Source organism: Nerophis lumbriciformis, linkage group LG01 (assembly GCF_033978685.3).
Source record: "Nerophis lumbriciformis linkage group LG01, RoL_Nlum_v2.1, whole genome shotgun sequence".
In the NCBI taxonomy this organism is placed as follows: Eukaryota; Metazoa; Chordata; class Actinopteri; order Syngnathiformes; family Syngnathidae; genus Nerophis; species Nerophis lumbriciformis.
The window spans coordinates 48,893,237-48,919,228 of NC_084548.2; the positions used below are offsets into that span (position 1 = coordinate 48,893,237).

The 25,992-nt window shown below is 40.3% G+C and overlaps 2 protein-coding genes across 6 annotated transcripts; one reads left to right on the forward strand and one right to left on the reverse strand.

Annotated features, from left to right (window-relative positions):
• The first annotated feature begins 5,297 nt into the window (after window positions 1-5,297).
• On the forward strand, window positions 5,298-11,583 carry hmga1a (high mobility group AT-hook 1a). 2 transcript variants are annotated; one of them, XM_061985265.1, is made up of 5 exons: window positions 5,298-5,460; window positions 6,210-6,305; window positions 6,973-7,056; window positions 7,720-7,773; window positions 9,999-11,583. In XM_061985265.1, the coding sequence occupies exons 2-5, from the start codon at window positions 6,225-6,227 to the stop codon at window positions 10,065-10,067; spliced, it is 288 nt and encodes a 95-aa protein (XP_061841249.1). In that variant the 5' UTR covers window positions 5,298-5,460; window positions 6,210-6,224; the 3' UTR covers window positions 10,068-11,583. The 2 variants fall into 2 exon arrangements, with proteins under 2 accessions (XP_061841249.1, XP_061841257.1); XM_061985273.1 differs by lacking the exon at window positions 5,298-5,460 and adding an exon at window positions 5,518-5,650.
• Window positions 11,584-12,901: 1,318 nt separating this feature from the next.
• Window positions 12,902-24,950, reverse strand: smim29 (small integral membrane protein 29). Of its 4 annotated transcripts, none has more exons than XM_061985236.1 (5): window positions 24,866-24,950; window positions 24,008-24,284; window positions 23,911-23,936; window positions 23,722-23,827; window positions 12,902-14,074 (listed from the first exon to the last, which is right to left on the reverse strand). In XM_061985236.1, exons 2-5 carry the CDS (start codon window positions 24,110-24,112, stop codon window positions 14,012-14,014), a joined length of 300 nt encoding a protein of 99 aa, XP_061841220.1. In that variant the 5' UTR covers window positions 24,113-24,284; window positions 24,866-24,950; the 3' UTR covers window positions 12,902-14,011. The 4 variants fall into 4 exon arrangements, with proteins under 4 accessions (XP_061841220.1, XP_061841237.1, XP_061841212.1 ...); XM_061985253.2 differs by having other exon boundaries at window positions 24,008-24,281; window positions 24,866-24,943; XM_061985228.1 differs by lacking the exon at window positions 24,866-24,950 and adding an exon at window positions 24,591-24,745.
• Window positions 24,951-25,992: the final 1,042 nt, after the last annotated feature.

A 25,992-nucleotide genomic window follows, 5' to 3' on the forward strand; every position in this document is an offset into this window, starting at 1 on the left:
ATTGTTGACGGTTTTTCAACGCATTTTTAAATTGATTTAGAGGTGGAACTGATTGCTCCCATTAGCTGCATTGCTTGCCACCTAACCCTGCTAGCCAAACGAAACGATGTTCATATGTTAGAAAACTAAAAAAAAACTAAAAACTTTTGTCTTCTTGTCTCTCATAAGGATTGTAAACGATATGTAAACGATATGTAAAGTCCAAAAAAAGTGTGGTTCCCCTTTAAGCTTTTACTAAAAACAACAATCATAAATGAAGCTTTCAGCACATACACAACGTTGACATCTACATTTATATTTTGGTAAAGCCGGGGGGAAACATGCATACTCGTAAACGGCGCGTGCAACAACAGCAACATAGCACTACACGTGAAGTTCAATCATGAAATGCAACCTTACCCGAGCAAAAACGATGAATATTTATCCGGGAGAGTCATGATACAAATTTCCTTGACCCAGCCACACACAAAGAAGTTGTAGACCTCCATGCTTTTACAAGTTTTCATCTGTTTTGTCCTGTAGAATGGCGTCTGGAGCACAACATAGTTGGGCATGTCTAGGAACACGACTGACTAGGGTTGTACGGTATATCGGTATTGGTATAGTACCGCAATACTAATGAATCATACTCGGTACTATACCGCCTCTGAAAAGTACCGGTCCATCACCCCGCGCCCCCGTTGTCGTCACGTCGTGACTTTGCTGGTTTACGAGCAGACGAGCATGTTCGGCACACAATCACGCAGTACTTACAAGCAGACACAGTGTGTAGACAGAAAAGGGAGAACGGACGCATTTTGGCTTAAAAACTAAAGATAAAGGTGACCTCAGGAAGAGGTGCTAGCTAGCTAGTGGCTAAAGTCCAGCCGCAGTCAGCAGTGTTTTAGCTACTTCTAAATCACTAATCCTGGTCTCCATGGCAACAAATAAAGTAAGTTTCTTATAAGTATTAACCCTGCAGGACGAGGAATAGCAAAACATGCTTCACTACACATCGTAGCTCACCAGCGTCAAAATGTAAACAAACGCCATTAGTGGATCTACTCATAACATCCACTGTAATCATACCACGTACAGTAGCGTATCTAGTCGATACTACTATGATTACGTTGATATTTTTTGGCATCACAACATCTACTTTCGTTTTTTATTTTTTATATTATGTTTATAATCTCAGAAAATATGTCCCTGGACACATGAGAACTTTGAATATGACCAATGTATGATCCTCTAACTACTTGGTATCGGATTAATACCCAAATTTGTGATATCATCCAAAACTAATGTAAAGTATCAAACAACAGAAGAATAGTAGATAGAACATGTTAAAAGAGAAAGTAAGCAGATATTAACAGTAAATGAACAAGTAGATTAATAATTCATTTTCTACCACTTGTCCTTACTAATGTTGACAAAATAATAGAATGATAAATGACACAATATGTTACTGCATATGTCCTAACCTAACCTAACCTAACCTATCCCATAACCCCGGAGGGTCGTTGGGGCACCACAGACGATCTGTTGACCAGCTCTCTCCATCCCTCTCTGTCCTCAGCAGCTCTCATTGCCTCAGTGAGTTTCAGGTGAGTCCATTCTCCGATGTTATCTTCCCATCTTTTCTTTTGTCTCCCTCGTCTCCTGCCACCTTGTACGGTGCCTTGCAGGATGGTTTTTGCAAGGCCTGAGGATCTGGTGATGTGTCCGTACCACCTCAGTTTCCGCTTTATGACCGTGGTGAGCAGGTCATCATGTGGGCCGATGGCTTGGCTGATCTTTTGCCGGACTTCTTCGTTTGTGACATGTTCGGTGTAGGAGATACCCATGAGTCTTCTGTAGCATCTCATCTCCATGTTCTGAATTCTTTTCTGCAGCTCTGCTGTAAGGGTCCATGTTTCACAGGCGTAAAGGAAGATCGACATTACAAGTGAGCGCTGTAATCTCACCTTTGATGCCAGACTGATGTTTGTGTCTTTCCGTATGGGCTTGAGTTTTGCCAGGGCAGCAGTTGTTTGAGCACTTCTGGCAAGGACTTCCCGTTTGGATCCTTCATCGGACACGATTGCATCGAGGTACTTGAATCGTGTCCAGTGCCTGTCCATTGACTTTGATGTCTGAGCGGATGCCATTGTTGTTGTTGGTCATCATTTTGGTTTTTTCAGCATGGATTTCCATTCCGTAGGCTCGGGAGGTGGTATCAAGCCTTTCAACTAGACTGGCAAGTTCTCTTACTTCTCCAGCTAGCCCATCGATATCATCTGCAAAATGGAGGTTGGTGATTGGTCTGCCTCCAATGCTGACAGTTCCTTCATGATCTGCTAGGGCATCCGTCATGATACGCTCCAGAAAGATGTTGAAGAGAATGGGAGAGAGAAGGCATCCTTGGCACACTCCAGTTGTTGTCCTGAACCAGTCTCCAATAGCACCATTGTAGAGAACTGCGCGGGTAGCTTTATTGTACAGATGTTGAATGACTCTGACAAGGTTAGGACTGATGTTGTATTTCCTCATGGTTGCCCACAGTGCAGCATGCCATACCCGGTCAAAGGCTTTTTTAAAGTCTACAAACACATGGTGAGTCTGCTGCATATGTCAGCAGACTTATTCGGAGCCTTTGTTTGCTTACTTCCTAATAAAAGACAAGTTGTCTCGTATGTTCACTATTTTATTTTAGGACAAACTTGCAATAAGAAACATATGTTTAATGTACCGTAAGATTTTTTGTTAAAATAGAGCCAATAATGAAATTTTTCATGGTGCCCTTTATTAAGAAAAGTGCCGAAAAGTATCGAAATAATTTTGGTACCGGTACCAAAATATTGGCATCGGGACAACACTACGACTGACGTATAATGCTTGATACCACTTGACTAATCTTTTTTTGATAGAGTATAGGGATCTCACCACCTAGAACAGGGGTGCCCAAACTTTTTGACTCGGGGGGGCCGCATTGGGAGAAAAAAATTTGGCCGGGGGCCGGGCTGTATATATATATATATATATATATATATATATATATATATATATATATATATATATATATATACAATACGAAGGTCCTGAGTACCGTATTTTCCGCACCATAAGGCGCCCTGGGTTAAAAGCCGCGCCTTCAATGAACGGCATATTTCAAAACTTTGTCCACCTATAAGCCGCCCGGTGTTGTAAGCCGCATCTAACTGCGCTAAAGGAATGTCAAAAAAACAGTCAGATAGGTCAGTCAAACTTTAATAATATATTAAAAACCAGCGTTCTAACAACTCTGTTCACTCCCAAAATGTACGCAAATGTGCAATCACAAACATACGTATATCAACATGGACAGAGCTGCGTGAAAAAAGCCACCCGGCCTCTTCGCGTAAACTTAAACTTACCTTAACCACTCGCTCATCTTTTCTTCATCCATCCCTTCGAGTTAGCTTTTATGATGACGCCGGCTGGAAAGGTCTCTTTTGGCAAGGTCTTCCTTTTGAATATCACCATGGGTGGAAGTTTCATTAGCATGGCAAGCTAGAACCACAGTGAAGGATGACTTCTCATTCCCTGTGGTGCGAATATTCACCGTACGTGCTCCCGTTCCACAGTGCGGTTCACAGGAATATCAGTTGCTGTGAAATACGGTAGTAATCCGTGTGCGGATGGAGAGATTGCGTCTTTTCATGAACCGGATCCTTGTCGCTTTGTAGGAGCCATTTTGTGGTCTTTACAGATGTAAACACACAAAGGAAATGAAACGTACGGTGATATCCGCGCGCTTTTCCTTCTTCTACGCGGGCGGGTGGTTGCTTACAGTAGAAGAAGAAGCGCTTCCTGTTCTACCGGGAAAAAAGATGGCGGCTGTTTACCGAAGTTGCGAGACCGAAACTTTATGAAAATGAATCTTAATATTTATCCATATATAAAGCGCACCGGGTTAAAAGCCGCACTGTCAGCTTTTGAGTAAATTTGTGGTTTTTAGGTGCGGCTAATAGTGCGGAAAATACGGTAGTCTTGGGTTCAATCCCGGGCTCGGGATCTTTCTGTGTGGAGTATGCATGTTCTCCCCGTGACTGCGTGGGTTCCCTCCGGATACTCCGGCTTCCTCCCACTTCCAAAGACATGCACCTGGGGATAGGTTGATTGGCAACACTAAATTGGCCCTAGTGTGTGAATGTGAGTGTGAATGTTGTCTGTCTATCTGTGTTGGCCCTGCGATGAGGTGGCGACTTGTCCAGGGTGTACGCCACCTTCCGCCCGATTGTAGCTGAGATAGGCTCCAGCGCCCCCCGCGACCCCGAAGGGAATAAGCGGTAGAAAATGGATGGATGGATGGATATATATATATATATATAGGCCCTGCGATGAGGTGGCGACTTGTCCAGGGTGTACCCCGCCTTCCGCCCGATTGTAGCTGAGATAGGCTCCAGCGCCCCCCGCAACCCCAAAAAGGGAATAAGCGGTAGAAAATGGATGGATGGATATATATATATATATATATATATATATATAAATATATATATATATATCCAAACCTTCTCATTTAAATGTGTTTTCTTTATTTTCATGACTATTTACATTGTAGATTGTCACTGAAGGCATCCAAGTGCGATGATGTCACGTTATGGATGGGAAAATGCATTTTTAGGCAATATGATTTGCCTGAGCGGCTCGAAGACACCGAGAGTAACAAGCGGTAGAAAATGGATTACAAAGGACAGATTGAAAAAATAATAATAATTTGGAAAAAAATATACATTTATTTTTTTGTAACTTGGGACTTACCGCGGGGCGTATTTTGGGGACCCCTGACCTAGAACGAGCAGATTATTACAAATTATAAAGCATAAAAATAAAATAAAAGTGCACTTCTCCTCTAAAGCCTTTACTGGAACAACATTGGCATATTTTATGTTCACAAGTTTATAATGCATGAATGCAATATCTTTGGAAGTGGGGGGAAGCCAGAGGATGATTAGATGGATGGAATACAATGTCATAATTAACATAAACTCCAAGGTGTACATTTTAAATATGCCTGAAATAAATGATGTACTGTAAAAAAACAAAAAAAAACAAAGCTGAAATATTTTTTTCAAAAACTTCTACTTTCCCACTGATTTTAGGACTTGTTTGTAATATACTCTCCATCTATCTCACCGTACAGTGTTGTTTAGCGAACTAAATGTGCACATTATTGTTTGCGTTGAATGAAAAAGCACAGTAGTTAGAGGGGAACGCGTGGTGTTCATTGTGTGGCCGAGCCAGAAAGGGAGAGGCATTGGGGGGTTGAGCTCAGGCAGGACTGTTGGTGGCCTATTTATCATATCTCCGCCCCTCCCCGGTCCTCCTGCTCTCATGAGGGCGGCTCTTTATATTGCCCTAAAACTCCTCCTGACTGGCGCCTTTTTCCTTTATCTGCAGGAGCAGAGACGCGCATGCTATTTTTAGGACCACGTTGGAAGTAAAGCGCTGTTTCTGCAGGTAAGAAAGACCAACTATGTGGGGGACAAAATGCGGACTAGTGTTTACCGCCGCACGAGCTGGGATTTAAAGGGAGCGGTGTGTGTGTTTGGCGACTAAAATCGGCGCTTTGTAGGTCGCTGCAGGGCTCTTTAACCGGTCTTAAAGGGGAGATTTCCCTGTGTAATTCAATCTGGAGATTAAACTAGAGGTGAGTGCAAATTCGGCGTCTCGTTTTTCACCGATTTTTTTCGCGGTTTTTTTTACTGGTCGGGTCAGAGGCGGCGGCATGCTTTCAATGAGAAGCCGCCTATTGTTGCTGCTAGCCCGCCGCAATGCACGACGCGCACCGCCCTAAAGTCTGTTTTTATTCGGATTCGATTATGTGTTACACGTGTGTGCGCACACAAGAGGTGTGGGATATTTTCAAATGTATCGATTAGTGCTCGTTTGCCGACGAGGTGCCGACATGCACAGACCCCCCACCCCCCTGAATGCGATCGGTACGTGAACGCAACACGGCCTGCAAAAGCTCATGGCTGCAGACCGTCGTGCACCCTGCAAACCGGTTTAAAACTAAGATCCTCGTGGCGGAGCGTGCAAAACCGAAATAGAGCCGCAAGGAGGGGCTCGTTTAATAGCCGGATGCGTCACCGATTCACGCCTTTTTCCCCCAGATCCCCATCCCCCCTTTTACACCTCGTACCCCAACCCCCATGTACGTGAGCTCAGCGTTGCAAGTCTGACCAGGTGTGGTTCTTCTTCCCCAGGTGTGAGAAATAAACATGAGCGACAAGCAGACCGTGTCATCCAAGGAGAAGGAGGCGGAGAAGAGGGGGCGTGGAAGACCCCGCAAGCAGCCCCAGGTAAAAAAAATATATATACTGTACTCTAAGGTGCATTCAATTTGTATTCATTAGTTGAAAGAATGCAGCATCATTTTTAGAGTGCTAAAGTAGCCACTGCAGATGGCACTTATGACTTTAGCACATTATGCAAATGACACATTTCAAGCTTTTAATGCTCATTAAGGCTAAATATTCATGTTGCATAGCTTCATTGCAACCTTTTGCTCAGCCATGATTGATGGAGGTGTAGACCCCCCTCCCCACCCCCCACATCAACAAACTTCCTGTGTTTGTCACAAGGACTTGTAATCTAACACCCCCAAACCGGTTTTAACCCTCTCAGGTCCACCTCTGGTCCTTACGTAAAGTCTAGGTTGGGTCTTTCTCCGCCGCAGCATATTGAATTGCTTTGAGCTGGAGTAGTAAACCAGCTCGAAATTCAATCAGATGCGTCCTTGTGACCTTGCGCACTACTGCAGGTTGTCATAAGAACACACCAAGGAGATCGTCCTTTTATAGTTGCTATCTGTTGCTCAATACCTTTTCACCGGCATGTTTGCAATGTAGAGGTGTGTCTGCATTTCACTTCACCCTTGCAGTTACATTGAGCAGGAAATAAGCATTGTGTGGAGTTAATCATACTGTAGTTTTTCTGTTTTGCTAACACCTGTGTCTTGATTGTCAGGAGCCCAGCGGGTCCCCGACTGCAAAGAGGCCCAGAGGACGACCCAAGGGTAGCAAAAACAAGGGAGCCGCTGCCAAGAGCAAGGTATGTCGATGTCTGCCTAATTTGTCATAACCGAAACATAAGGCCTGCCTCGAACCTCTGACAAGAATCTTCCCTTCTGTCCCGAAAAATTGGGAACGTTAATTATTTTATAGACATTTTCTTGACAGGAAGTAGCGTGGTGATGCTGGTTGGTACTTCCTGTACTGCAGCATCCTGCAGCTTGTCACGGGGCGATGCAGAGGCTACAAGAGTGTTCCGCGCTGACACCAAACACCCCCTCCTACCCCCGCCCAGTCCTAGTTCTTTCTCGGCCTGTTGTCTCCATAGCAACAGCTGATTTTCTTCCTCGCCCTGAACCCGCCAACTCCCCCGTGCGCATTGTCCTCACTGCTACTGTATGGTGTGAGGGGAAGGAACGTACGTTTGTGATATAGATTTAGAAGCGTCGGCCTAGTGGCTGAGGGTTTACGTCTATGCTTACTTGCACCAGCTGTCTCTAAACTATGGACCAGGTGGCCAGCGAACTGGAGTGCCCTGTGTGCAGTTGGCCTTCCAGCTAATAGCCAATAAACCCAATGCCCCCTTCCATATCTTCTTGCAGAGGATCTGCTGCCACCTACAGGCAGCAATTAGGCGACCTGTTGTCCTGTGCTAGTCATTCCCTTTAAACATGATTGAAGTTGCATTTTTCTTTTTTCAAAGGCAAAGACAGAACCTGCTGCTGGTGCAAAACGTCGAGGAAGACCCAGGAAGGAGGTTAGCATCAATTTGACCTAATTGAATTACATTTAACAGGGATTTGCAGAGTTTTCCGCACATGCATGCCAAAATCCTTAAAGATGACTCATTTTTTTTCCCCCACGCACATATTTTGATACCGGTGTTTTTTTATTGCGGCGGTATGTCTTTAGAGTTGTTCAATTGGCATTGGCAACTTGTAAGAGTAGCAACCTGCATCAACACGACTTGCATTTTTTAATTTGTGCCAGAGATGGCTTAAAGGGAACAAAGGTCAATATGACTCTAAATCAAACATGGTCACTGGTGAAAAATATTTTTTGTTGATTAATCTGGACTCTTGTGGCCTTTCCACCAGCTTTCCTTATTTCGCAGGGAATTTATTTGGTAGTACAAATAGGGGATAGGATTTTTACAACTCATGAATTCACTGCAATTGTTGCAGGTTACAAAAGCTCCTCCGGGCTGCTCTGATGTAAGCAGTTTTAAGTGCAGAGACAGCCTACATTTAATTTTGAATACATATTTTTAAATAAGCGAAAGTTATTGAATTTTTAGAATTGAAATAAATAATTACATTTTTAGCACTCTAAACATTTGCAGGAAATCAGGACCCAAAATGACCCCAGATACTTGTCCAGTCCGATTGAGTAATTTTATTTGTTAGAAACTTCTTGGCTGGCTTTTTTTTACAGCAGGGGTGTCAAACTCAAATACAGAGTGGGCCAAAATTTAAAACTGAACAAAGCCACGGGCCAAGGTTGAACAAATTAACCTTTTAAAGGGACCCAAACAAGTTTTGCATTAAATATTGAACAAGCAAGGCTTACCGTATATAACTTTATAGTGACATGCAAAATCGAGTTTCAAATAATAATAATAAAAAAATATCAATGGCTTATCAAATACAATTTAAATAAAAAATTAATGCCTCTTTTCTATTTGCAGCCTTCTGAGGTAAATATCAATATTAACTTTTTCCACAGGTTAATAAATTAGAAAATAAAATAACAATGAATAAACCAACCATTCAGGACATTAAACTGCTCAGTTTGCAACACACTGATCTAATCTGATGTGCCCAAGCCAAATACCTGCCATCTTTTTTTGGATGCTAGTTCATTAATGTCGGGGCTCAGGCTTTGAGCTGAGGCATCTTTCATTATCGAACGAAGTTGTTCATCAGTCATTATATCTCGTCCACCCGGACCACAGTCTTGGGGGCGTGCTTTAAAAGGCACTGCGTTTATCATCCTCCACGTCTGCTTTTCATCCATTCCAACAATGTGCCGGCCCGATCACAAAATATGTGCGACTTCAGCACGCACACACACACGTAAATGCAATGCATACTTGGCCAACAGCGATACAGGTTACACTGACGGTGCCTGTATAAATAACATTTAGTTAGGGCTGCATGGGATTCTGGGTATTTGTTTTGTTGTGTTACTGTGCGGATGTTCTACCGAAATGTTTTGTCATTCTTGTTTGGTGTGGATTCACAGTGTGGCACATATTTCTAACAGTGTTAAAGTTATTTATACGAGCACCGTCGGTGTAACCTGTATCGCTGATGACCAAGTATGCATTGCATTCGCGTGTGTGTGCGTGCTGAAGCCGCACATATGTGACTGGGCCAGCATTCCCTGGACTGGGTGAAAAGCGGACATGACGATTTTTGGGAGGGACACTGAAATTTGAGTCTCCCGGGAGGGTTTGCAAGTATGAGAATTAGCGGTGAATGCGGTGTTACCGTGGCACCGCCGCTGAATATAACCGGCAGGCCAGCTCTAGTGTTAATTTGATATCGCCTCAAGGGCCAAGTGAAATTACACGGCGGGCCAATATTGGCCCGTGGGCCGGAGTTTGACACCAATGTATTACAGTATCTGTGTCAAAGTTGACTACAGTTTTTTCATTCCCCGACAAAGTTTTGTGGTTTTGTAGTAAAAGTCTGCTATGTGCGGGAGGAGTTCTGGGCGCCTGGATCGCATTAGTCACATGAAGCAATGGCCGGTAGTTACCCCGCTACTTATTTTTATGAATGAACACAGCCAGTTGGGAGTGTGTGAAGGAGGCTGGATGCCTCATTGTGACTCATCACTCCGCCATGGGTGACTCACTCTTCTGCTGGTCGCCTTCATGCCACTGTGGTTGATCAAGATTTCGGATAAGGCCGACACGTTGAAGCTTGAATCAGCACTTGTGTTGAGTTCAGACTGAGTTTCTTTTTGTTGTTGCAGGAAAAGGAAGAGAAAGCGTCACAGGAATCATCTGAGCAGGAGGAGGAAGAGGAGGACGAAGACCAGTAATCCACACCGCATGCTACCTCACTCAACATACTGACTTACTGTTAACAAGAACTGGGCTGTATCTTCAACAACAGTGCCACTTTCATGACCACTGTTCCTGACAGGGCACTCGGTCAACACGAGGGCCAACACCGTACATTTCTCATGTGACAGCACTGGATAGAACGCTGGACCTTGCTCAAGCATAGATCTAAGTATCACCCGACAGACAGCCCTTTTCTCTATTTCATGATATCACAAGTCTTTTATACTGGACAAAAGTGGGCTCCTAGGAGCCGTTTGTGTGTGTGTTCTATTTTTCACCTGAAGATTGTTTGTAGGACTTTTCTTTCTTATTTTACTCAGTGTTACTTATTGGTTGTACCTGCATCTTGATGGTAGTGTGTAGTTTCTCCATGTTTTGTACTGGACAAAGGTAACTTTTACCAATACTTGCTGTGTTTGCGTGATGTCTAACCTATCCCTTGCATCGTATGCTAGATGGCGTTTAGGATTAGAACAAGTCACTGGTGGAAATGTTTATTTTTTCTCCCCAGTGTCACCCTGCTCATGTAGTCCTTTAGAATCTTTTAGATAATAGCTTCTCGATCCTCTTCCTCTGTCCTTTTTGCGTGTTAGCGTGAGAGACAAGTTGTATCACTTACCGTTTTTCTTTGTTACTTTCCAGTTTCATACCATTTAACATGTGTGCTGCTTCTTTTCAAGTGTGGGTTTCATTTTGAAAATATTGGGTTCCAGGTTGAGCATCAGTGTCTTTACTTCAGGGAGCTTTTACATACTGTGTTCTTGGGGTTCTAATAATAAAAATCACAAGGGTACTTATGTTTTGTTTTTTTCTTAGTGCCACCGAGCTCCCGTCATCCATGTCGTAATACGGCTCTATAAAAAGGTTTTGTTTTGCTATAAGAACATTTTAAGTGTCAGGGAACTGTCTGTCTTCTTCCACACCTCAGCTACTACAAACCTGGCAAACTGCACACCGGCAACACAACGTCTGGAGTTTCATACCTCACTCAACTGCTTATATCATTGCATTTAACTGTTGTTGCGTTACCATCAGACAGGTGTCTTTATTACAGTTGTTTTTGTTTTCTATACCTGATTAAGACAGGCCTCATAACCGCTTGCGGACTGTTTTTTTTTTCTCCGTTTGTGAAGCAAGTCAGGGGAACCTGTCAGCTTGACAATTGTGTTCGCTGACTGTGGTAGTAATTTAGCATGTTTTTAGTTTTCTCAGTGCACTGAAATGTTGATTGGGATTTTCAAGAACAAAGATGGTAAAGGCTGGACGCTTTGGCTCTTTGCTTGGCCAATTTGCGCCCTGTAGTCTGACTTTCACAAAATCTGATTCATATCACAACTGCCATCTACATCTGTTCATTTATATACTGTAAAATGTTGAGGATGGAATCATTCTTTTTAATGTACGCCGTATATAAATGTACAATGTCTATATTTCTATGGTGCCCTACAATTTGTATGAGACAAAATGGTCAATAAAGATAATTTTCTGTCATTACTGTCCTTTTTTGATGGTGAAGTTCAGTGTTCTATTTTAATACAACATGGCTTTAAATTTCAATGTTTTTTTTTTCCATTTCCCAAATATTCTTTTAATACAATCTATTCTGAGTTTTAGTACAGCTCATTTAACATTTGAGTGGTACAATAAATCTAAACAAATTTTGCATTCTTTGCTAGATCAGCTGTTTTCAAACCACATCAGGAAAAACTTAGCTCTCTGTGTACCACCATAATGACCAACATTAAAATACAGTTGCGTAGTAGGCCTGAGTATTCATTAAAAACATGGTGGAAATTTTCTTTAAAGCAGTACCAAGTAACTTGTCAACATTCATAAAATATTTTCATAACTTGGGATGATGCATTCACTTACAACTAGTTGAATGCCACCTCTTCTGTCAAGTTCTTAAGTGGGGCTTTAATAAGTATATTTAATATTGGCCACTGTAACATGAGGAAAATAAAACACTACTTTAATCAAGTGATTCTTTGGCATCACACTAGATGGAACTCACGTACCAAAGTTTGAGAATCACTGATCTCGACGTATTTGGAGAGAGGTTTTTTTAATGACTTTTGCATTTACAGTGTACACTTTTTCACAACCACAATGGCTTTGAAATAAATCAACATATAACTAAAGTGCTGAGTTATAACTTTAATTAAAGATGTTTAACAAATATTGCATTTACTGTTTAAGAATTAAAACTCCAGATAAATTATGTGGATAATATCTATTTACTTTTTTAGTGTTTCAACTGACATTTGTAAATATATCTTGTTTACTACTTATAATTATGTCCATGGGCTACATTTACAAAAATATATTTCATCCAAGTGTTAAAATGGTTATATTGTCAGTGTGTTTGGGTACACTCAATACTGTACTATACTTGTAGCTTAAATTTCTAAATGGTAAATATCTGTATTATGTAACAGCTCTTAAAGTTGAAAAGCTACACTTTAACCACATGCTGATTTATTATCTATTGTGGTGCTCCATACCGTAAAAACAAAAAACATTTCACTGTCTTAGGGCTTATGGGTCTTACAGTAGCTGAGTTTACAAACAACATTGGCAGTAAAGGATGTTCAATATTAAACGTGGTTGAATTTGACGTCCCAGTGAAATGTGTGTACGTTCTTATTGCTATAAATGAGGTGTTCTAAAACTGGTAACCAGTAGTGTATTCGTTTAAAATAAAAAAGTATGTTTCATGTCAGCCTTCCACTAATGTTTTCACTGCGTACACTTCATGATGGTGTTGCAGGGCCAATGTTATCTTGCAAACATCTTATTTCAAATGAAATAAGTAGTTTCTGCTTTTATTGAGATAAACATTTTCATGAGGCACCTTTTGCAGCTCATAGCAGAAAAAACTATAAACAGTGCAGACAAGTTCACATCAGTAGCTGTCTATTCAAGTTCAGGCGGAATTCAGAGGCTCAGTAACAAGTACATCATTTGTATGGTTGTAAAATTAAAATATAGTTTTTTGTCAGGAAAACCTTAGCTATTTCACAGGAAATATACATTTAAGCTCATTTGGAGTCATGACAGCAACATCATATCATGTATGTCAACACACTTCCTCTCAGTCGAATTGAATGCATGATTTGTTCAGATTAAATAAACTGCTCAGTTGTGAATTACAACAAAAGGCTAACTAAGGTTAAAGGAAATAAAAGTAGGAGGGTCTGTTGTGTACAGTCAGAATGATGGCATTCATTCCTGGCTGGATGTGTATCCTGGCTGGTGCCATGTCTTATGCACAGGACATATTTGTAGCAGGAGTCATTCAGAGGAAAACTGGATTGGGTTTACTTTCATATTGAGCTTTTCATGCCGTCCAATAGAATGACCTGATTTGACAAAGCCACAAAATGATCCAGACCAGTGGACGTGGCAGTTTACCACATTGTGTGTAAATAAAAACAAAACCATAGTGATTCATTCATTGAGTAAGATAAAAAGTGAAAGTGACCAGAACTAAGCCTTCAATAATAGCTTGCTTATTCAGAAAGACGATTTTATGTAAATCTGTCTTTTTATGTGCTGCATACACAGATGGACATGTTCAGTAAGTCTCATACCACACAGATGGTTTGAACTTGTTCTACAGTAAACAACTGAGACCTATGTATCACACCATACTCTGTCTCTGATGTAAATAAAGAACATTTTACAGGCTACGGCAAGTTGCACCTGAACACTGAGCTCCTTAAATGGAGAGCAAAGTGAAAGCTCATAAATTATTATTTAACAATAAATAAGTTGAAAGTTCAGTATTTGGTATTAGCATACCACAACTACGTTGCCTGTTGTAGTTCATGAATTGGGCAAAATAATAACCATGGGCAAAAATACCTAGCCTGTGTTTAGTGCAGCTACACCCTGGAGCTGCCATGGTTTCTAATCTTCAAGCATCTTTGGACAGAAGAGGGCGCCGCTGTTGATAACTTCGTGCCCAACCTTGAACAACCTAGCAAAAGTGAAAACATGTTAGTAAAGGGTTTTATGGGAAATTAAACTAAACAATAATCAGGAAACAGCTCCTCAATTCAATACAAATAATATGCTATTAGTGTTTTTGTTTTTTCTTGAACATTGTCAACTAAAGCAGACAAGTGGCCATCAATTTATTAAAGCTGAAGAAAAATCATAATGTTCAGCATGCATGATCATTTATGGTAATGGTATTAGTTTATTTTGAGCACACATTCAATTACAATGTGATACATTACATAATTACAGTTAGTCATTACAGCAGGTCAGATAGGGAGTAGGGAGAAGCAGAGCTTATTTAATCCTACCCCTTTTAGTATAATAACAATGACTAACATTTGTTACTACTCATTTTGTGACACAAAATGAATAAATAAATCCATCAGTAAATAGACAAATGAGTGTGTAAATAATAATTAAATGACCAAATAAACAATAATTAAAGTTCTCATTAAAAATGGTTAATTTGTGGTTCACATGAGACGAGTAAGATTTTCTCCTTTTTTTAAAGAGGTTTAAGATGTTTTTCACAAATCTCCTTCCTTGTACTTTGTAAACACTTAAGAGTTTGAACAGTTTCTTAAACTGGATATTATTATATTGTTTGATTTATGAGGCGATGAGGTGGCGACTTGTCCAGGGTGTACCCCGCCTTCCGCCCGATTGTAGCTGAGATAGGCTCCAGCGCCCCCCGCGACCCCAAAGGGAATAAGCGGTAGAAAATGGATGGGATGGATGGATGGATGTTTGATTTATTTGCTTAATCTATTCTATAATTTCATTCCACATACTGATATACGTAAGGTCTTAAGTGTTATGTGTGCGTACCGATGTTTTAAAAAAAAAATGTCTCTAAGGTTATATTTCTCCTCTTTTGTTGAGACAAACTGTTATACATTCTTGGGGAGAAAGTTTGCTTTATGCCTAATTTTAGCTGTTTGGAAATGCACCAAATCATTGAATTTCAATATTTTTGATTCGATAAGTAAAGGGTTTGATTATTCTCAATAGCCAACTTTATGTATTATTCTAAACTAAAAGTGGAAACATAGGACCCAGTCCATTGCATTATAAATAAAGTAAAAGTTACTTTTCAAACCTTGTGTAATGTTACAGTGGCCAAAAATATTAAATATATTTCATCCATCAATCCATTTTCTACCGCTTATCCCTCTCTACTTGTTAAATAAAAAACTCAGCCTTGTTTTTATTGAATACTTGGGCAGACTACGCTACTGTATTTTATTGTTGGTCATTATGGTGGTACTTGCAGAGCCAAGTGGTTTCTGAGGTGGTACTTGGTGACAAAAGTTTGTTCTGATGTTTTTTGTAACACAATAAGTGAATGAAACATACTTTTGTAGTTATTTCCGCTATATTTTCACAATAACTCAGATATGGTAATATAGCAAACAGTTTAGAATATGGAGTGTTTTTTGGTCAAGGTAATATTTGGCTTTGTTAATTATTGACATATTTCTTGCCACTTTATGTTGTATATTTTATATTATATTTCCAGTTCATTTGATCATATATTCATACACCCAAAAATTGGTTTCATTCGAGAGAGACAAGCGGTACAAAATGGATGGATGGATGTTCTGTGAAAATCTTAACCTATGTCCCAACCAATATTGGAGAAAGACGCATTTGCCCCACCCAAAAAATATACAGCGGAAGTATACATGCTTTTATTTTTGAAAGCGCAACATAGGGTCATGTGACTTCCTTCACTGTGTTGAGTGTGGGGGCAGGAGAGATAGAGTCATTTCTGGCTGTCCCCCTCCTCCCCTCCTCCCGCTGTGTGCGAGTGTGTGCCTTCACGGCAGGCACTAGATCTGCAACGGTACCATAAATGCTGCCAACATTAAGAGACATTACTTTGTCCACTGTAGTTTTGGAACAGCCTTTGCATGGGGTTGTGTCCACGCAAAACCACCTAACAGCGTATGGTGGAGTCGCGCAGCCCATCATGGCTCCTCTCGTGTTGGGTAATGTGTTCAGGTGCGCTCCAAACACAGACCGTCAATTCCCCGCTCACTTGAGTGAGTCATGTAAAGGCCGTGACTAATTTTAAGTATCATTTAGTGCAGTGTAAATTTTAGTTTGGTGTGTTGTTTTGCATTCGGTATTTTGTTTGCTGTTTGGTCTGATTTTGTGCTACATTGACGCTATTTACTTTTGCTTTGCATTTTTTATTTGTGTGATTATTATGATTTATGTCATCATGTCACTTTTTTAAATGCATAATAATAAAAAAATAGTGTGTCTCGTTTGGTGTGCAAACCTGATGCGGCCTTAACACAAAACTCGTACTGGTTGGGGGCCATTTTCTCTTCAGTGGCATTGTCATCTTTCGCTTCATTTAAATATTCAAAATTGAAGTTTTGAATTTAACCGCTCTTCTCACATGTCTTTTGAGTTAAATCCTCTTAATTCTGGCATGGTCACGTGTCCATTATTTAATTGCTAACTTCATCAGTGTTCCCAAGTCACATAAATACTAGCTGAAATGTTTTCCAGGTAGAAACATTCCACCACTAAAAGAATGAAAAAGCAGAATTTACTGTTATTAAAAAAAAGAAGAGTAATCTCTGTGTGAGTAACGGTTACACTGCAACACAATGACAACACCTAATTATGCTTGACCGTTTATCAACATGTGTAAAATTATATTACAAACCCCGTTTCCATATGAGTTGGGGAATTGTGTTAGATGTAAAAATAAACGGAATACAATGATTTGCAAATCATTTTCAACCCATATTCAGTTGAATATGCTACAAAGATAACATATTTGATGTTCAAACTTATAAACTTTTTTTTTTTGCAAATAATCATTAACTTTAGAATTTGATGCCAGTAACACGTGACAAAGAAGTTGGGAAAGGTGGCAATAAATACTGATAAAGTTGAGGAATGCTCATCAAACACTTATTTGGAACATCCCACAGGTGTGCAGGCTAATTGGGAACAGGTGGGTGCCATGATTGGGTATAAAAACAGCTTCCCAAAAAATGCTCAGTCTTTCACAAGAAAGGATGGGGCGAGGTACACCCCTTTGTCCACAACTGCGTGAGCAAATAGTCAAATAGTTTAAGAACAACGTTTCTCAAAGTGCAATTGCAAGAAATTTAGGGATTTCAACATCTACGGTCTATAATATCATCAGAGAATCTGGAGAAATCACTCCACGTAAGCGGCATGGCCGGGACCAACATTGAATGACCGTGACCTTCGATCCCTCAGACGGCACTGTATCAAAAATCAACATTAATCTCTAAAGGATATCACCACATGGGCTCAGGAACACTTCAGAAAACCACTGTCACTAAATACAGTTCGTCGCTACATCTGTAAGTGCAAGGTAAAGCTCTACTATGCAAAGCGAAAGCCATTTATCAACAACATCCAGAAACGCCGCCGGCTTCTCTGGGCCCGAGATCATCTAAGATGGACTGATGGAAAGTGGAAAAGTGTTCTGTGGTCTGACGAGTCCACATTTCAAATAGTTTTTGGAAATATTCGGCATTGTGTCCTCCGGACCAAAGGGGAAGCAACCCATCCAGACTGTTATCGACGCAAAGTTCAAAAGCCAGCATCTGTGATGGTATGGGGGTGCATTAGTGCCTAAGGCATGGGTAACTTACACATCTGTGAAGGCACCATTAATGCTGAAAGGTACATACAGGTTTTGGAACAAGCGCCGTCTTTTTCATGGACGCCCTTGCTTATTTCAGCAAGACAATGCCAAGCCACATTCAGCACGTGTTACAACAGCGTGGCTTCGTAAAAAAAGAGTGCGGGTACTTTCCAGGCCCGCCTGCAGTCCAGACCTGTCTCCCATCGAAAATGTGTGGCGCATTATGAAGCGTAAAATACGACAGCTGGATTGTTGAACGACTGAAGCTCTACATATAACAAGAATGGGAAAGAATTCCACTTTCAAAGCTTGAACAATTAGTTTCCTCAGTTCCCAATCGTTTATTGAGTGTTGTTAAAAGAAAAGGTGATGTAACACAGTGGTAAACATGCCTTTTCCTTTGGCACGTGTTGCAGCCATGAAATTCTAAGTTAATTATTATTTGCAAAAAAAAAATAAGGCATTCAATTGAATATGGGTTGAAAAGGATTTGCAAATCATTGTATTCCGTTTATATTTACATCTAAAACAATTTCCCAACTCCTATGGAAACGGGGTTTGTAGATATGATGTGCAATTATGTCTTACAATAGAATCATAGTACATAGAGTAGTGAGGCAGTTGAAGTAATGAAAGGTGGACTGAGAAAGCTCAGTTGAGGTCATGAATGAGTAAAATATATAATAGCCTGTTATAACCAGCTTGAGCATACAACAACACAAGTATAAGGCATTTTTTCTTTGAGAAAGGCTAAATGGTGCCTTGTACCCATTGAGAGCTTGACCACCACGCAAATTTATTGGGTGGGGACATGAGCCAGACATGACGTCAGTAATATCCAAGCAATAGAAGCGAGTGTGAAGTGGAACTTCAGGGTGTAAATAAATATTTCAAAATCATATTATTGATTATAATAAGATAAGAGAACAGCTGATGACGGACAAGTTGATTTTTTAAAGATATGTTTATTTCATTATGCTTCCATCTGTTGAAAAGCTCTATGGAGATTATGATTTCATTTTCCAGCATGATCTGGCACTTGCCCACAGTGCCAAAACCACCAGTAACTGGTGTACTGACCATGGCATTACTGTCCTCGATTGGCCTGCCTACTCCCCTGACCTGAACCCCATAGAGAATTTGTGGGGTATTGTGAAGAAGAAGCTGAAAGACACCAGAGTCAATAATGCAAATGAGCTAAAGGCCGCTATTGAAGCATCCTGGGCATCCATAACACCTCAGCAATGCCATGCCACGCCGCATTGATGCAGTAATCCGTGCAAAAGGATTCCCAACCAAGTACTGAGTGCATTAATTGACATTTTCAAATGTTTGATTTTGTTTTGCTGTTATAAATCTTTTTTTTAACTTGGTCTGAGGAAATATTCAAATTTTTGGAGATAGGATTTTTGAGTTTTCTTAAGCTGTATGCCATAATCAGCAATATTAAAATAATAAAAGGCTTGCAATATTTCCGTTGATGTGTAATGAATCCAGAATGTATGACATTTTTGTTCTTTTTAAATTGCAATACAGAAAATAAAGAACTTTATCACAATATTCTAATTTTCTGAGACAGTCCTGTATGTTACTGATGCTAAAAGCAGTCATTTGATCAGATGTTGCATGGAGTTTAGTTTATAAATGACAAAGAAAAATGTGGATATTTTCATCGGATAGCAACAACTTGCAAAAGGAGTTCCAATGTAAACAGTCCCAACGGTTTCAACAGTGTGATTGGCTGGACCCGTTGTTTCATCTTTTGAAGACCCCTGGTCTAGACAAAATGTCACAAACAATTTGGAAAAAATGGCGCCCTAAATGATTGGTCAAAAACCCCTCAAGTGACAACAGAGCACCATTTTGAGGCCAACTTTGAGTTGGCTATACTCTCTTTATGCGCGACTCTGACTTTGTGTGGTCAACACTGCTACCTACTGTTTGTAAGCATTAACTGCAGAACTTGGACTGGAACTAAAGTTGACCAGTATTTTAATAAACACACAACATTGTCATGTCACAGCATTGCTTATGGATTAATCAAGATTGCATCATTTGAACATGGTTTATCCCGATGTCTCTCTCCAATTAATCTAGGTAGAAGAAAACAACTGTGACACATTTTGTTCAACTCCTACCAACCACTAGATGGCACTACATACAGCAAACAATATAAAATACAATGTACATGTCTGGGGGGAATTTGAGACATGTACCCCTATCAGTGATCAAATATTCTTAAAACATTCACATCTTGCACAACGAGATGTGTGCTGTGGCACAAGCAAGGGATACACCTGTACCATTTTGTCTAAAATATATCATTACATGTTTATTAGTATCTAGTAACAGCATTTCATGATTAATATCCCTATCCATAAATCAACATTGTTAATAAATGACACTAGAATGTGATTAAGGGTTATATAAGTAAACTTTGATTGATTGATTGATTGATTGATAGATTGATAATCATAAACCTGATTGGGGAGTATACAGTGCCAGCTCATTTTGCCATAATAAGGGTTAGCAGCATTTACATCTCTTGACTGTACTGCACTTTTAGCTAACCTGCATAACAGCAGCACTTTTAGCTAACCTGCATAACAGCAGCGCACACGCATAACACGCTATTAATGACATGACATTGATTATCTGCCTGTGAACCGCATCATAGTGTAATGGCCTGGCAGTTACAGATTGTGTGTTGCGTTAGAATTGTCCCAAGGTTCGTATGGCCATGAATGCGTCATTGGCTGAGTCAAGTGTGAAAGAGAGAAAGAGGCGAGGTGCAGCGAGAATGACGTCACACTTGACTCGCGCTGCTGCTCCAGTTGGACTTTCTCTGCTTAAAAGCCGCCACTGTCCTCTTAATATTTGCACATTTTGTAGATGGCTGTCTGCGGGTATACCTGCGATATAGTTTAAATACGCCCACATTTCAGAGATGCTGACAACACTCCAGACAGTGGCGTGCGTTTTGTTGAAATCCGGTTTCGACAGCGCTGTTTTCGGTAATCAAAGTCTTTTTTGGTGGTCGAGTTTTGTATGACTTCAAAATCTTCAAAATCATACATGTTCCACGTCATATACCTGTATGTGTACACCTGGGAGAAAGTGAACAAGACACATTTTATTTTTACTGCTATGATGCCATCAGCCGGCGAGTCATTGATCATGACATCGACACAACTGTAAGTCATCTCTATTACTTGCCGCTATCTTGATTTAAGTGGACCCCGACTTAAACAAGTTGAAAAACTTATTCGAGTGTTACCATTTAGTGGTCAATTGTACGGAATATGTACTGTACTGTGCAATCTACTAATAAAAGTATCAATCAAAAAAATCGGTGTTGAGCCAAAAACTGATTCCCTGCCAAAAATGTATTCACGCGGTCGCGCCGCGGAAGCGCATTTCAGGGTTCGTCTGTCAAAAAGATACTATATGTAGGACAAACACTTATATTTGTGGTTATCGTGAGGATATGTATTTGAAATTATTCAAATATTCAATAATGAGATTGTAAAGGCCTGTTATCGAACCAATGTTGATGTGCTAAAACCTCTTTCTTGTTTAGAAGATCCATACAATACTAACTGTTCTGTGTTCATGCACATAATAAAAATTAACAAAGTTAAAAAAGTTAAAAGTACCCATGATTGTCACACACACACACACTAGGTGTGTCGAAACTATTCTCAGCATTTGACCCATCACCCTTGATCACCACCTGGGAGGGGAGGGGAGCAGTGAGCAGCAGCGATGGCCGTGCCCGGGAATAATTTTTGGCGATTTAACCCCCAATTCCAACCCTTGATGCGGAGTGTCAAGCAGGGAGGAGTAGGGATGATGTTTGATAAGAAATTATTGAGTTTGAGCCCATTATCAAATCCTCTCATCGAACCGATTCCTTATCGATTCTCTTATCGAATCCACATAGGTTGTTGTATATGGAAAAAAAAACACAATATTTGGTTTAACAAAATCTCACTTTTATTTTATAAGATGCGTGGCGCAGTGGAAGAATGGCCGTGCGCGACCCGAGGGTCCCTGGTTCAATCCCCACCTAGTACCAACCTCGTCATGTCCGTTGTGTCCTGAGCAAGACACTTCACCCTTGCTCCTGATGGGTGCTGGTTAGCGCCTTGCATGGCAGCTCCCTCCATCAGTGTGTGAATGTGTGTGTGAATGGGTAAATGTGGAAGTAGTGTCAAAGCGCTTTGAGTACCTTGAAGGTAGAAAAGCGCTATACAAGTACAACCCATTTATCATTTATTTATTTAAGATAAAAATAAAATAAAATAAATAAATAAATATTGACTGTTACCCCCCTAAAAAATTAAATAAATAAATATTGACTGTTGTTAACCAAAGTATATTAAGTGGGATTTTTCAGAAAAACAAATATATACAGTAACACAAAAACAACCTGTCTCTGTGATCACTATAGGTGTATAAATAATAATATAGTGTTAAATAAAATCAGTCCCTTGGGCACAAAACTGAAAACAATACAGCTCTCCAAAAAGTGCACTTCTGCTGCTTTGGAACATACCGGTACTAACTACACACACTATGACACTAAGAACACCACAGTCATCAATCAACAATTCTTCTTCCAAAAAATTATTTCGATGGTGGAAATACACGACTGGCAGCCATTTTAAGTCTTCAAAACATCCATTGAAACAGTGCACAAAAATCGTTTTTCAATAAACATCTTAGTATCAAATTTGACCACTTTCCACCTTAATATTGAGTTACATAAACAAGTTAAACAGTTTACTTATAGACTTATCTTTTCCAAGGCTTGTAAGATCTAACACAACTTGTCTACTTAATTGTCTCATGAACTGAACTGACGTCGCCAACCCGGAAGTGCCCAAACTAATGACGCGTAGTATTTTCATATCGCCACAAGGTGTCAGTAAGAGTCTACAATCAAATGGGCATAACATTGCCGCCCCACAGGTCATTTGCTGTGGGACGGGATTTGTTCCCAGGTATTTGAATAAAGAACCAACTCTTTTTCTTTACTATAGTGGCCTCGATAACGGGAACCGGTTCTCAAAAAGGGATTCGAGTCCATGGAATCGGTTCTTTTCTTATCGAACAACCCGGAGAACCGGTTTCGAACATCATCCCTAGTAATGAGTCCCATTTTTATAGTCTTTGGTATGACTCGGCCGGGGTTTGAACTCACGACCTACCGATCTAGAATTTTGATGTATTCCTTCAAGAGCGTCACGTATATATAATGAAGTCCAGGGTGCACCCTGCCTTCCGCGCCAAATGCAGGTGGGATAGGCTTCAGCACCCCCGCCCCCCCAAGAGGGACAAACGGTAGAAGATAGAAGGATGGAAGTACATACTGTACTGTTTACGTGTTGAAGCAGCCTTTATACCCATAAGAGAATTACATATATGATAAGTGTGTGTGTATGTATATATATATATATATATATACACACACACACACACACACACACACACACACACACACACACACACACACACACACACACACACACACACACACAAATAATTTATGAGGTAGATCACCTCGACTTGGTCATTTGATAAGTAAACCTGTTTTCTGCTCCGTTATTAACTACTAATTTATTTTGGCAAATAGAGGCTTATTGCTTTTTGGTTAGATGAATGCGACACATTGAGAATACATCACTTATATATACAATTTGTTTCCCTATACAAAAAGAGGCCTGAGTCAGTGCGTAGTTTAGAGGTAATAATCAGGCCCTGAAACCATTGTATGATCTTCTCTTTTCTTCTACAAATTAGAGGAACTAAGATGCAACAACGGAAAACCACAGGCAAAAAAAAAAAAAAAAAATACAGCGTCATTTTGTGCAGGTGTTCAAAGTAACAACAGATGCACATTAGACCTGCATGAATAGATTTAGCAATATTTTTAAAATCACTAATACATTTGTTTCTACATTGTTTTCATTCCTTACCCTAGTGTCCTCTTCTTTCCACAGCATCTCTTGTTCAGCTTCATTCACCTCCTCTGAAGGGTCATAAGTGTAAATTGGTAACAGCTGATGGCGGAGTCTGTCGATTCTACAAAAAGTAACATTTTTAGGAGAAGTTACAACAACATAGCAATCATGTTTATCTCAAATTGAAGCAGGTTGCATTCTTACCTCCTTTTCTTACGAATGTACAAAATCTGAAGGAGAAGACGGAAATGTAAATATGTGTGAATGCAATACGGTACGTTTTACTCATCAGCCAACTTACCACAGCTAAAGCGATTCCAAGTATGGTGATGAGGAAAAATGGCACCAACACATAGCTGACTGCCACATCCCCATTGATTGTGGGGGACGGAGTGGTACTGTTCATTGCATATATTCACCAATGAGCCCACGCACAGGGTGCTTATACTGCAGGACTTCTACCAGTGACAGAGCCCCTCCCGTGTGTCTAGTAGTTCTCTCCTAAAGATGCCTCCTTGTTGATCAGGCCTCATCCTTCTCATTCATGTGACTCCCACATGGTATCACTGCTCCTCCTCCTTGGGAAAAACCACAGAGAATTATACAGTGGCTGATTAGGTTATGTAAAACGCTTTTCACAGCAAAACAATGTAAAAATAATATATAATAAGACTAGCAGATGATAGATAGATGGATGGATAGATAGATAGATAGATAGATAGATAGATAGATAGATAGATAGATAGATAATCATGTTATTTTAAGAGCTTCTAACTATGCAAGTTTCACCTCCTCGCGTATTGTACCGTTAAGTTCACATGGGTTTTCATTTAAGACTTTCTTTAAAAAAAAACAAAGCGAACGAGGTGCCACATTTCGTCTACCTGCTGGACATGTCCTCGGCGCAGCATTGAGTGACAGTTCACGAGTGGAAAGGCGGCATTGACAACGCACTTCCGGTTTGGAAAGCGCTGCGTTTTCACGCGCGTACAAAACCGTTAGCCTTAAGCTATCTTAGCTTAGCTTTCCGTCAACCATGGAGGCTAGCTCGACATACAAGTGGTTTCTATATTCACAAGCTCCCACCTTACAGCCAATGTTCGTCTCTAGGGGACTACACGAAGCGGAGTCGGTGAAACAAATTAAAATTCCCACTCACTTGTGTCAAATTTGTGTTGCTTCCTCAAGCAGCTTATCCATTGCAAGCTAGCAGTAGCGACAACGATGGAGTACTTCCTCTTTTCAAAATAAAGCATCGATGCAAAAGATTATACTTTACAGTATCTACATTAAAAAGCACATTGTTCCTGAATTAGTCTAGACTTGGACGGTATGTTTTCTTATAGTATGTCTGTTTTTATCTGCTGGATGTATTCAATTATGTTATTTATTTGTTGTCTAATTTGTGTAAAGGTTTTAAAACTGAGGATCTTCAGATCATTTCTGTTTTTGTGTGTTTAGAGGATTATGTAAAAACCACAGGCCATAGTCCAGGTAAGACTCTTGTAAACTGTCACAAGCGAGTCTAATCTGAGATGGTTCGTATCATCATTGTCAACATTCAAAGAGACTGGTCAATCATTGACAGACATCCCATGTTGGTAAACTTGATCATAAAAGATCACTGCATTGTTAAGGCTATCCCTGACATTGCTTTCATCAACAATATGACTTTTCTTTTTATAGGCGATCAGCAGTTGCTCCCTGGAATGATAGTAGAGCTTACGGGTTCTTAACCTTTTTGACGTCGGGGTCCAAATGTTTTAGTGAAGTGAAGTTAAGTGAATTACATTTATTATAGCGCTTTTTCTCAAGTGACTCAAAGCGCTTTACATTGTGAAACCCAATATCTAAGTTACATTTAAACCAGTATGGGTGGCACTGGGAGCAGGTGGGTAAAGTGTCTTGCCCAAGGACACAACGGCAGTGACTAGGAGTCCACTACAGAGGAGCCAGGGCCCTATCAAATATTAACACTGAATTTATCATTTTACTCTTGTTTTGAAACGTATTCAATACATTTTCGGCTATACACAGCCTTTGCGCGATACTTTGTTGATGCACTTTTTGCAGCAAATACAGCCTCAAGTCTTTTTGAATACGATGCCAAAAACTTTGTACACCTATTTTTGGCCAGTTTTGCCCATTCCTCTTTACAACACCTCCCAAGCTCCATCAGGTTGGATGAGAAGCGTTGGTTTTCATCCAGGATGTCTCTGTATATATTGCTGCATTCATTGTTCCCTTTATCCTAAAGAGTCTCCCAGTTCCTGCCGCTGAAAAGCA

Bases quoted from the DNA above. Each gene is read 5' to 3' on its own strand.
- smim29 (XM_061985236.1), bottom strand. From the start codon at position 24,112: ATGAACAGTACCACTCCGTCCCCCACAATCAATGGGGATGTGGCAGTC. The intron at 23,828-23,910 runs GTAAGAATGCAA...TACTTTTTGTAG, and splicing joins TACATTCGTAAGAAAAGGAG to AATCGACAGACTCCGCCATC. The intron at 14,075-23,721 runs GTAAGGAATGAA...CACTTTTGCTAG, and splicing joins GGAAAGAAGAGGACACTAGG to GTTGTTCAAGGTTGGGCACG.
- hmga1a (XM_061985265.1), top strand. From the start codon at position 6,225: ATGAGCGACAAGCAGACCGTGTCATCCAAGGAGAAGGAGGCGGAGAAG. The intron at 7,057-7,719 runs GTATGTCGATGT...CTTTTTTCAAAG, and splicing joins GAGCCGCTGCCAAGAGCAAG to GCAAAGACAGAACCTGCTGC. The intron at 7,774-9,998 runs GTTAGCATCAAT...TTGTTGTTGCAG, and splicing joins GAGGAAGACCCAGGAAGGAG to GAAAAGGAAGAGAAAGCGTC.